This window comes from Protopterus annectens, chromosome 3.part1, assembly GCF_019279795.1.
Source record: "Protopterus annectens isolate FY-2018-M chromosome 3.part1, PAN1.0, whole genome shotgun sequence".
Taxonomy (NCBI): domain Eukaryota; kingdom Metazoa; phylum Chordata; order Ceratodontiformes; family Protopteridae; genus Protopterus; species Protopterus annectens.
Window position 1 is genome coordinate 845,091,720 of NC_056732.1, and position 12,904 is coordinate 845,104,623.

Consider the following 12,904-nt stretch of genomic DNA (forward strand, 5'->3'; position numbering starts at 1 on the left):
AAGTCAACAAGCAATCCTATCAGTTTATAATTGTTAAAGCTACAAATGTTATTTTAAGGGTCTGATACTGTTTCTTTGTGCTTTGCAGTAATCAAAGACATCAGTCACAAAGCCTTGCACAAAAGATGAAAAAGGAGAGGTTTGGGGGGCCTAAGAAAAACAGCCTCTGATACCTCAGCAGTGACTGGGACAATGCAGAGTAAGGCCTAAACATGGCAAGAGCTATGGTACATAAGTCAAACAGAATTTATGTAAATTAGAGTTAAAGCAAGTATATAAATATTCTCATGCTTTCAGACAATTGTATAACAGTACTAGTTTTCAGTTTACCATATTCTTTAAAGTTAAAATGTATGAGTTAAAGCGGGTATGTAAATGTTCTCATGTTTTCAGACAATTATATAACAGTAGTAGTTTTCAGTTTATGTATTTATCTATGTTCAGACAATACTGACAAAAAGGTATCAATAGTTTAGTCTCCAGAATATATTATTACCAGATTTCAGTTTATTGATATTTGTCTTCAGGTAACACTAGCAGAAAAAGATATTAATTTAGTGCTACTTTAGTTAATTGCCAGATTATAATGTAAATTTCAGTCAAGATTCAGACTATGACATTCATACTCAGTTATGTGTTTGATATACAACATTTCAGTCAAATTTCAGAGTATAGGATTAATACTCCGTTATTTCTCATTATTCAGTCAGTTTTAAGGGTAACGTGACAGAATGATTTATAACAGGCTTAATAAGATATGTAAAGAATGGGTAGTAATAGTTATTCAATATACTCAAGGCATAACAGGGCAGGGTTAATTTGTTAACTAATTTACAGACTACAGTGTACTTTACATAATTATTGTACATTAGTCGGAAAGTTAAAATGACACTAACAGAGAATGCAAAGATATAGACCTGAAATATAGAGAGCATATAAATATTTATAGGATATTTAAGACAGAAATTTAGGAGGCAGACATCTATTACAGCACATAGAAATTAAAAAGGTAAATAGAACTATTATATTATTCAGGAAAACAAATCTAGCTGAAAATTTAAAGACACAAGTTAATACAGTCCACAGTAATTATGCTTCAAGACCAGTTATAAAGGTATTCCTCTAGTATCAATTTCAATTAGTCTTCAGAAGATAGCCATTATGCTTGATAGGCTATATAATAAAAAATGGACTAAACAGTACAATGTTTGAGAATTTAAAAGTATGGACAACAGAAGAAGGTTTCATTTGCTACATCATGGTACAATAAAGCACCAGTTCATAAGGTAGAAAACATAGGAAATAGCGTAATTTTACCCTTACAACATACAGAGATAGGGAAGAAAAATAGCCAGGGTTAACAGTTCGTACTCTATCAAACATAACTGAAGACTCACAGAGAGAGGTTGAGGATGTATATGACCTTTTCTTCACTCTGCTTCTCTAACAGCAGGGATAAAAAATTACATGGCCTAATCAATTTTAAAAACCACAGAGTTAAATACACTAATTTTCAGATACATCACACATACATCAGAACACAGACTTAAGGACTCTGAAGACTATGGATCTAGGTAATGTGGTAATCGCTGAAGCAGGTATATTTCCTGCATATGGGGCTGTAAAGCTATTTGGGAATTACATACATTAGCCAAACTGTTGGATGTATTAGCTAATAGTACCTTTGAGATCATAAAGGACATTGCTATCTATCAGGACACATCTGCAGATTATAAGTGAGGTAGCATAAAGTTGTATATTCAAACCAGATTACAGTAGTTAGCAATACAGATATGAGGTAACTACAAAAGATGGTCCCTGTAAACTTTTGTCAGGGGCCTCAGGAGGAGCTGTTAGAGTGAGGGTATTCTTAGTGAATTCACTATAGTACATTAAGGTAGAATAATAGGCCTGAAAATATAGAGAGTCAGATTTGTGTTTTTATGTATGCATTCAGTGTCTGGGAAAAACAGTTCATTAGAAAAGAAAGAACAGTCTTATCTTGTTGGCTAAGCATGAGACATGCAGAAATACAGAAATACAGAATGTTCCTTTTTCAAGGGAAAGATATGTGTAATGCTAGATAAGGCACATGCAAGATAAGACTTGGGAAACCAAGGCTAAAGAGATGTATAAAATATTATAGGGTTTTTTGAATATACTTCAAACACAGTCAGTGAAGTCAGTAGGTCAGTTTGGATTAACATACAGAAAAGATTAAATATGCAGCATTATAGAAAGGAAGTTAGCTTTTATTTATTTATTATTTATTTATTTCAGTTTGATGACCAGGGAGGTCCACTGGGCTCAGGAGCCCATTTTCAGTGGAGGCCCAGGGAGAAAAGCTCCACATTATATAGTAAACATTGAAATATAACAGATTAAAGTTAAGATTCAAAGATACAAATACATTAAGATACAACAAATTAAAATTAAGATTAAGGATACAGATACATTATAAATCAGAGACATGATGTGGTACATTGGTTACATACCATGTAGGTCATATGTTGACACGAATGTTACAATGGTTAGATAGAATATGAGTCTTGTTATGGCAGTTTGGCAGAACAAGTACAAATGATAGGGAGGGGAGGAAAGGGAAAGCAAACTATTTACAATATTTGCATTATGTACACGAGATAACACTGAAGAATGAGTAATTTCCAGGGGGAGCTAAGTAGTTAGGAAATAGGAGTAGTAGGAGTAGGGGTTTTGGACTGCAGAACAGACACTCAAGCTGGAGTACAGAAGTCAGGTTAAATAATCATTAAGGAAAATACTGTTTTAGTTTATTTTATCAGAATATATGTGCAGAAACTTTGGATATATTTATCAGCGCTGTTAGTGTTATCCAGCATTCCAGATCAGCACTGTTATTAAAAACAGTATTCAAATATTGTTAACATCTACTAAAGCATTAATGTTTGCAACATATGTTTTGTGAAAGTACAAAAGACAGTGCATAAAGGAGAGACTGGTACCTGTTCAGCAAATGTTTGGGTAATTAACAGATAAAGAATTTCATTCCAGTCTCATTTCAGCTGTTTTCAGTTAATACTACAGTCTTATCAATTCTTTCAGATGGGGTCAAAGTTTAAATCATTGTGTACCACTGACCCTGGATCTTTACTGGTGATTTCTTATGATTTGGCCATTTATTTAACAATCATAAGTTATGCACATTTTGCAAAGTCTTATGATACTAAATCTACTGACCTTACAGGTGTGGCAATTTCTATTGTACAAGGGATATATTTTTGTAGATTGTCTTGGTGAACTTTGTCATGTTGTACTGAAGAAATTATGCTACCAAGTTTGCAGTCATTAGCATATTTGGTTATCTAGAACTCATTTCCCGCTTTATATTTGAGACTAATGTTAAAAGAAATATTAAAACCAAAAAAATCTGGGTATGATTGTTTAGAGATTGAGACAAATCTGGATGCAGCAGTAACTGTGCTGTGTGTATGATACAGGGCCATTAAACAGGTGGGTGGTAATGGCGTAACATGTCAACGAAGGGTTAAAATGGAAACCTGCTAAAGTATGACTGTCTGACTCAGACACAGTATGTGGTGGCAAATTAACATACCACCTGCATGTGCAACTGCAATTCATTGTTAAAAGGGTAGGAAAAATACCAGTAAAACAAACAAACAAACAAACAAACAAACAAACAAACAAAGTACCCGTATTCATGGAGCTGTGCTCCTGGTTATTAAAAATTACTTGTACCATTTCTGTGAAGGCAGATACCCATACAGGTCAGCTGCTGTTACAATTGTGTTACGTACTGTTCAAAAAGTGTGAGAATATTCTTTTTCAAAATATAGATTCCGAGTTACCTTGTATAGATTCCTGAGAACATAATGTGTTTATGCAACAATATTTTTTGAACCTTGAATATAGCTATTCTGTTGCATGAGGCTACTCAAGACAATGAGTAAAACATATTTACTTTTAAATTTATTATCAGAAAATGTAATTTTAATTTAGGGCACTCTGTTTATTTGTAATACACCACTATGTGAATAAATATACTGAATGTAAATGAATCCCAGGCCAAGGTTTTTCTTTGTCAGTCTATACCATCCATATGATATTTGCATATTTCTCAACAATTCACATTTTAGAGAGACACCTCTAATTTGCTCGCAAACATTTGCACCATCCAGCTGCTGTGGTGGCATTAGGAATAAAGCCCTCCTTAGGTGCAGGTGATCTGGGTTCGATTAGCGACTTAGATGACTGACAGAGAGGTAGGGATGGATGTGTGTGCCCATTCTGGGTGGGGTATGCTTGTAGATGATGTTCCCTAAGGAGAGGCAAGGTCCAAAGAGGGGAGTTGCTCTTTGACATAGTCTATGAGTGTGGAGGGCAGAGAAGGGAAATGGATAGGTCATAAAAAAGAAAAAAGCCCCCAGGATGGAAGCACAGATGACCACAGTCCCAAGATGCCATTTGGATCCACCACCAGCCTCTGCAATTCTGGAGTAAGTCCAGGACAGGTAGGACATTGGCTCATAGGCCTAGCATGGATATGGGGCAGAAGGGGACCATATAAAATTACCCCATCCCTCATACAACTGGAAGTAATTTTGAGAAGTTCTAAGGTAATTATACCAGCATTTTAATTGTCCCTAGTTTGGGACCTTGTCCCTGTTTTTTGCTTTGTCTGTAGCTCTGTAGGTAAAAGTTGAGAGATATATAATTATAGGTAAGATAGCATTCACAGATTTTTAAAACATGCTAAGCATATAAGAACTAGAAGTGAAGATTTATAGATGATTATTTTGTGCCAAAGGAGTATGATGAAGAGTTACAACCTAATAACCTTAACTATTAAATGCCTGGTGCATTGTCTTCTAACTTGGCCTTACCTCTACAAGGAAGTAGCAGTTTCCTCTTGCTCCATATGTTAATGCTGGCTTTTCACTAATCCATGCTGTATCTGCAAGCACAATGTAGTCAACATCTGAAAAAAAGGTTTGGTTTCTTTTCATAATTAGTTCTGCCAAGCCATCTGATCCCACTTCTTCCATGCCCTCAATTAGAAATTTAAAATTCACAGGGAGCTCCTACAACAAAATCAGAAAGGGGAGACACAGAAGGTGGGATGAGAACCTGTGCCAGGCACTGTGGAATACTGAGATCTAAAACAGAACAGAGCATTGACCTACTTGTGACTGAAGTGCTTCAGCTGCATTTATCCAAGGCAGAATTTGTCCTTTGTCATCAGAAGCGCCACGTCCATAGAGATTACCTGAAAGTGAGAAACGTTCATAATTCTGTATAAATTGATATCAAATGAGTTGCATTTTTAAAAGTGCATGGTTATGATATGAATTTTATAAACATTTATTTTGATCATGTATATTCATAGTTCAAAGTTACATACTCAAAGCTTAAATTTTCTTCTCTGGCTAATGCTTTAAAGTAATTTATGAGACATCCTATGTTCCCATTTTTTGTATTTGATGTGAAGAATTAAGAGATTGCAGAAGCTGTTTTCTGTTAAAGTAGATACCTAGTAGCTGTCCTTACATATGGTTACCTAATATACATTAATTGTTTTGTAAATTAGATACTTGTCAGTTATTAGACACAATACTATGGTTTGCATATAGGCTACAAAAAGAATATACATATTGCTTTATGAAACTGGACTCTTACCACTTAATAAATACAGGCAAGAATTAATCTGTTACTTAATTCATGTTAACATATCCAATTCAGATGTGGGATTGAAGAGTCCTAGTTATCTAACTCATAATATCTGTAGCATGCCATAAAATATTTGAGGAAAAGAAGCTGAAAACAGAACAATAACATGTTCTTCAAATGCTACAAGTACTGTATTACATTGCTTCTTACAATTAATGATGTGTTTGAATGTTTTATTAAGTTTAAAAGCAGCTTTTTGCATTTACATCTTGGTTATATATAAAAAATATAGGTTTAGTTTTACCTTGACCACTAGTTTGCTTGGGGTTTGTTTGGAACTAATATGGCATGCTGGACTTGGGATTTTTATTAATGTTGGTTTTTATATGGGCAAATTTTTTGAAGATTAGTCCCGAGTTTCTTACTAGTTTTTTATAGTTCTTCTATATATTTTTATATATATGCATTGAGTCTGAAATTTGTGATTATTTAATCTTTTTAGGGATATTTTTAACTCAGTTTTTCACTTTGCATACATTTATATGTTTAATATTTTATGGTTATAATTTTTAAGTGTTTTTTCATGTGAAGGATTTTGTAAATATATACATTTTTATTAATGTCAAAATCACCTAGTACTAAACATATTCTGAATTGTGTAAAACTGGAAGGTTATTTATTTTTTTACTTGTACTTTTTTAGGGGGCCGTGTGGCTTTAAAAGTATTGAACGTTTTATAATTAGTAATCAGTTATTGTAAATGGACTTAATTTAGTGTTTGGTGAAGACTATAAATAGTGTTTTTTTTATGATAAGCATTCTGATGAAGTCCTAATGGACAAAGGTGCTCAATATTCTGTTTTTACCTGAACAGTAAAGTGGATCGATACAGCTCCTGAGCTCGGCAATTCTTTACTGATCTCTGTAAATGTTATAACAGTACCAACTTTCAGCAGAACAAAACATAGAATGAACAATCCTTCTCCTGGTAGTTATATGAACCACACTCCCCACCCAGTGTATCAGAACAATACTATGCCTCACTCACTGCAGTAACAAATTGTCCAAATCTAACAGTTTTGGGTCCAATCTATCTCTACTCATTTATAGCCAGCACCTGATTGAAATAGAATGATCATATACAAGAGCTGGGATCATTCATTCTTTCTACAAAGCTATAGCTCTACATTATGATTCCCCATTGTCAGTTGTGATCAGTGCTCAACCCAGTTAACAGAGTTACGTAAATAAATAGGTTCATAGGTTCATGGGCGTTTACTAGGCTAATGACCACAAGCGCCTTTTTAAGCCTAGCCATGCATCCCAAATCTCTGACAAGTTCTGATACCCTTGGTAAGTGTAAGCATGGGTTTGGTAGATGAAATATTTACAAGCAGGGGGCTAGGAGATGGGCAGTTTACATGTCTTCTGAATGCTTGAAAGAGTAGTAAAACTGCTCCTGAACTGTAGAAAACTTAAATATATCCATGGGGTACACACGTAACATACAACAATAGATAGATAGGTAGACATATTGATAGTTAGATAGATAGATAGATCGATAGATAGCCAGATAGATTCATCAGCATGTTGGCCTTTGACATCTCAGCCTTGGCATTCTGACTGTCTGCATACAATTCCTCAATCGGAGACCAAGTGCTTTTAGAAACTTCATGCAGCATTTGATACCTTTGCTATGAAAACTACCCTTGCTCTCTAAAAAATTGCTGATGTTCTTAAAAAGTGAAAAAACTTCATGGAAAAACAAACTAGCAAAAATTTGAAGTCTGGTCGAAGATTTTTTGACTAAACATACTGGGTTTAATACTAATAGATATAGCTTTAGTATAAGAAAAATGTCAAATTTTATTGCCACTTTTTCTGAACTATAAAAATAAATGACATATAACCTAGCACTAATGCACAAGATGCATGTGTAAGTTTGTTTTCACATGGCTTTATCTATAAAATGCTGAAGCAATTCTGTTGGAGAATGACACTGTTCCTTAAGACTTTTTTCTTCATTGGAGCATGCTGTAAGTAATATGGTTTTCCTCTGAGATTATTGCCTTTGTAACAACATATCATTTGTTCTTCAAAAAGGCTTTGCTGTTTTATTTTATTCCATTTTGGTAGTACACATTTGCTGCAAATGCTGGAGTACATGCATTGATCAGTGCAAAAATGCACTTCAACTGAGAGTAATTTAAAAATGGGAAAATTGAAACTGATTATTTATTTACTTATATTGGTTTACCAGTGCATTGATCTCAATAGACCATTTGCAGACACACAGCCAAGGTGAATAAGATCAAATAAGAAATGAACAAAACATATTTGCAGATACAGGGATATGCTAAAATATATACATATTTACAGATGTAAAACTGTGCTACAGCATTATATTAAATAAAGGAGTAGATTGGGTGAGGTTTATTGCAAGAGATGTTTGGGGGAGCTTTGCCCAACAATGTAACGACAGAGTTTGAAGTTTGATTTAAATTATTATTATTATTATTATTATTATTATTATTATTATTATATTATTTAATTTGGGCAGAATTCATACTACTGGCATTTGCTTTTATATAGCCCGTTTTATTTATTTAAAATATGTTGACTGGGTAATGTACCCATCCAGTTGTACTTATGACATTTATAGCTGGATGCAAAACACAAATATGTATACTTAATAAGCTTTCCATACATACATCATTCAAGCTTGCTTAACTATAGTATTTATAAGTGACTTCAGGTACAGTCTTTAAATATACATTTTTTAGCAGTTGCATTTGCAGTCAACATGTCTTGCAGTCTGGCATTGAAATCATGAATAGAAACATAGTCTTACCAAGACACCTCTGTTTTCTCAGGAAGATCTCAACAGACTTGATTTCTTAATAAAAATATCCAGATTTATCATAGTTTGGCTGTTCTGCCAGCTGTGCATTATATTGATATATACAAAATTATGATTAGATTGCCAGTCATAATCTATTTTTTTATATCTGAGATGTGAATTTCAAGAATTTTTCCTTGAAGATGACACTTGAAGTGAATTTCCTGAAATCCAGTTCCACAACACATAGCAACTGGCTGTTACAAACAGTGATCCAGCCACGTTTGCTTGAAGTGCAACTTCCAATTAATTTAGAGCTTTATGTGCTGGCGTGTTTTTTGCTACCTGTCTACTTCTAGCTGACTTGTTTGTATTTCCTGTCACTTAAAGATTAAAAGGATAAAGCAGCTGCTGGAGGCTAAATGACTGAATTAGTTCAAGCTGAAATTCACTGTTGTCTCTCATTATGATTTTTTTCAATTGCCTTATCCCTGGCTCCTTTGATATTGCTCACCCACACTTCTCTGTTGCAGTATGGGTTTGAATTAATTCATTCCTTCATTCTCCACCACCACTTTATCCCATTCAACTCTGTATGATAAAAGGAGTCTATGCTATAAGATCAAAAATTCAAAAGATTGAAAGCCAGAATATATAAAACACAAAACATTGAAAGCATTTTTAATCCAGGGTGCAATCCCTCTCACCCCCACCCTCCCTGCTAATTTATATATACCAACTTGTAGGTCGCAAAACAGTTGAGAAGATCAAATTCCCATGTTAGATATTTTGCATTTTAAGGGTGGCCACGGTGGTGCAGCAGTTAGCATTGGCACCTCACAGCAAGAGGTTCTTCAGTTCAATCCTCGGCTGGTGTGCCTTCTGTGCGGAGTCTGCATGTCCTCCCTGTGGCCGAGTGGGTTTCCTCTGGGTGCTCCGGTTTCATCCCACATCCCAAAGACATGCTGTAGGTGCACTGGACACTCTAAATTGGGCCTAGGTTTGAGTGTGTGCATGTGTGTGCCTTCTGTGGAAGGTTGGGCGGCGGGCTGGCAACTCAACACCGTAAAACTCCACTACCAATCATGAGCATCAGGTGATCTGCTGTGGCAACCCCTAAACAGGAAAAAGCCGAAAGAAGAAGAAGAAGATATTTTGCATTTTAGATATTTTGGCTTTCAGTCTTTTGAATTTTCGATCTTATGGCATATACCTAATGGAAGATAACCTGGCCTCTCACTAGCTAAAACCCATCTGTGCCGGATAAAACCCAACTGCCTGGGGGCATTTCACTTAGGAGTACCATGTAACACAGGCTGCATTTCTTTTTTTTTTTTTGTAGCTCTATCAACATTTCCACATCCTTCCATATTTCCTACATACTGGCCTGATAGATTTTTTTCAGTGTTTTATGTTTTGTTTGATTGTTTCTGTGGGCGCACGACTGTCAAATATTTTAATTACATGATTCTTCCTTCTGAATGAAGCTATAATATAAGACTTATGACTGGGTTGTCAATGTTAACCGACTTATTATGTGCTCAAGACATGGATGCCAAGAAATTCACCACAAGAGAGAGAAGCTCGAGAGGTAAATCTTGGCATCCATGTTGAGAACACATAATATTAGGTTAGGATCAGTGGCCCGGTCATAATTCTTTGTAGCACATGGAGCTCTAGCTGCTCTATGTACTACTAGTTACAGTTAAAAAGAAAACAATGCTAAATTTTTTGACAGCTTTCAAAGCCATAAAACACTTACCAAGTGCTATCAGAATGGCAGTGTAACACAGTCCTCACATTTACACTCACCTTCCATCCCTCTCAACTGTCCATATTTCCACAGAATGTCCAGAGTTTTACCTCATATGCTTGGTCTGTTTGTCATAAAATCCATGGTTTTCAGACCAATCACTGAGGATTGAAAATGCTAAATAATGACATACATTTAGGTTTCAGACTTTGTATCCTTCAGAAAATACAGGCAAACACGCATCCTGTTATTCTAGTAGCTTTCAAAGTTTATAACAGGAAGTTAAGGAGACATCACTGATAGACAGCAGGGAGAAACAATTTTTTTATTCTGTCACTGTCATTTAATGGTTAGTACTGGCAGATTTTACTATCTAGCCTGAGACCTGATCTTAACAACTTAAGCAGGCGGTGCTTAACATTTGTTAAGGTTGAGTCTTGCGACATTTTAGCGCTTAACTAATTTGTCTTTTTTCCAAGTATCATAGCATAATCACCTTGCTCCATGCACTACAAGGTTATTATACGGAGGTTCATGCATTCTGCATTATTTCCTCATTATAATACAATTACTTTTTCTCATTTTTAGTGTATATTAAGGGTGTTCCAAATACTATAATAAGTGCCATTGTTCTGCCCCAGCTTTCTACCTCAAAGAGAACAACAGGTCTCATTTTTTTGCATTGCATTTGTTTTACCATGATAGCTACATTATGATGTGTTGGGTCAGACTGAAAAGAAAGAGGTTTTGATTATGATATCCATCCATCATCCACCCTTCTATTGCATGCTGGCATCATAAATAAGTTAAGTGACTTTTAATGGTGAGACGGATAGCCAGCTGGCTGAAAGATAGAATCCATGAAGTAAGGGGTCAGGTTCCTCTTCAGAACATTTGAAAGTAACTAGTTGTATGCCCCAGTGCTCAATACTGGGACCCTTCCTTTTCAGTATGTACTTGAATGGGAATTAGGACTTTCAGTTAACTAAGTATGCAGATGACTGCAAACTAGGTATTATTGTCAAATCTCTATCTGATTCTCTTTTATTACAGCACAGACAACCCCTCACAAAAGAGTGGTGCATGGAAAATGACTAAAAATCAAATGTGAAAAAGTATAGCATTGCCACATTTAATAAATCAATGTACAGTCAGTACCCCACTCCAAAGTGATAATGTAGTCAGGGATCTTGGAATATTAATTTATAATTCCATCTCCTTCAACCACCACATAGCAGCAGTAATCAGCTATTTCTAATATCTATGATCATATCATTCAGATCAAAATAAAGTTAACATCCCTCTTTATGCTGCCTTAATTAGACCAATTATTAATTACAGTGCTCCATTTGGGATGAATCTTTCTGTAAATATTGAGTAATCGGAAAGGATCCAGAGGTTCCTAACCAGTAAGATTGTTGATCTAAAGTTGCTGAACTACCAGGACAAGTTTGTAGTGCTGTGCCTTTGCTCAAACTCTTATAGTCTCTTGAGTGTGAACCAGGCCTTGCATTCTGCACCATTTGTTTCAGTCTGCAGCATTATTGACCTCATCCTTTTGTACTTTTGCAAGTCATATAGGTTCACTAATACCAGAACAAGAAATTAAATCTCCAACAGCACATAAATCCAACATGCTGACAAGACAAATTCATTATCCAGCATCTACACCACATCTGGAAAAAAACTTTTCCTGCAAGATAAACAAACACACATTGTAGCCTCCTTAAAATTAATAAAATGGATGACTGGATGGGTGCACCTATACATTTATTTTGTCACTGACCTACTTTGCCCTTCTTTACAGTGGTGGTACAGCATAGAGTGGGTATTGCTAAAGTGTGAATGATCTTAAGACCCACTTACCTTGTATTTCACATGATCCTGACCATCCATCCATCCAGCCATCCAGCCATCCATACTTTTTATCCATAATTCCATTTACATTGTTAGTAAAAATAAATGGTTTATTTTTATAGCCAGGTGAGTTGTATTTTTATGGTTTACAGTGTGTCATTTCAGCAGGAAGGGTAGCAGAACAGTCAGATGCAGTCTTACTGAAATGAGCAGCTTTACTTAGGTACACAGTTGTGTCATGATGGGTAACCTTACCGAGATGCCTATGCTATCTCACTGAAATGGCTGGCCATATCTTGATGTGTCAGTTCACTTGCTGAATGCTAAATGAAAAAGAAAGGCTTCTAAGTTTTAAATTTTTTAAATTATTATGTTTATGGTAGGCATTATAGTGGGTCATATATCCTGTAGATCCTCATTGTATACAGTCGAAGTGAAGCAAGAGACCCAAACCAGCTACTGAGAGGAGACTGCTGGGAGAATACAAAATGTGAAGCATTGTCTCTGACCTCTGAAAACCTGTGCCTAAGCAAAACAATTCAAACAAACTAAACCAAAACATTAAGGCAATATACAAAAAAAGCCACACACATTAAAAAACAACAAAATGAAAACATTATCAACCAATAAAAAAATAAGTGTTTCTTGCAGGAGGAAGCCCCATGCACCCTGCACTTTATTATTTAAATATGCTAACTCCAAGGTCACATATCTGTAGGAAAACAGCAAACACCCTAAAAATACAACAGAAACAACACAGTGAAGCAGTACAGAACTAGACTGAAACA

The 12,904-nt window shown here is 35.3% G+C and overlaps 1 protein-coding gene across 2 annotated transcripts in view; it reads right to left on the reverse strand.

The window, feature by feature from the left end:
• Positions 1-12,904, reverse strand: part of LOC122798296 (cytosolic non-specific dipeptidase-like) — a 345,095-nt gene that overhangs the window by 136,105 nt on the left and 196,086 nt on the right. For both annotated transcript variants that reach the window (XM_044067118.1, XM_044067117.1), the window contains exons 5-6: positions 5,184-5,266; positions 4,884-5,081 (exon numbers count right to left, since the gene is read on the reverse strand). In XM_044067118.1, the coding sequence (XP_043923053.1) occupies positions 4,884-5,081; positions 5,184-5,266 (281 nt within the window). The remainder of the gene's footprint in view (positions 1-4,883; positions 5,082-5,183; positions 5,267-12,904) is intronic.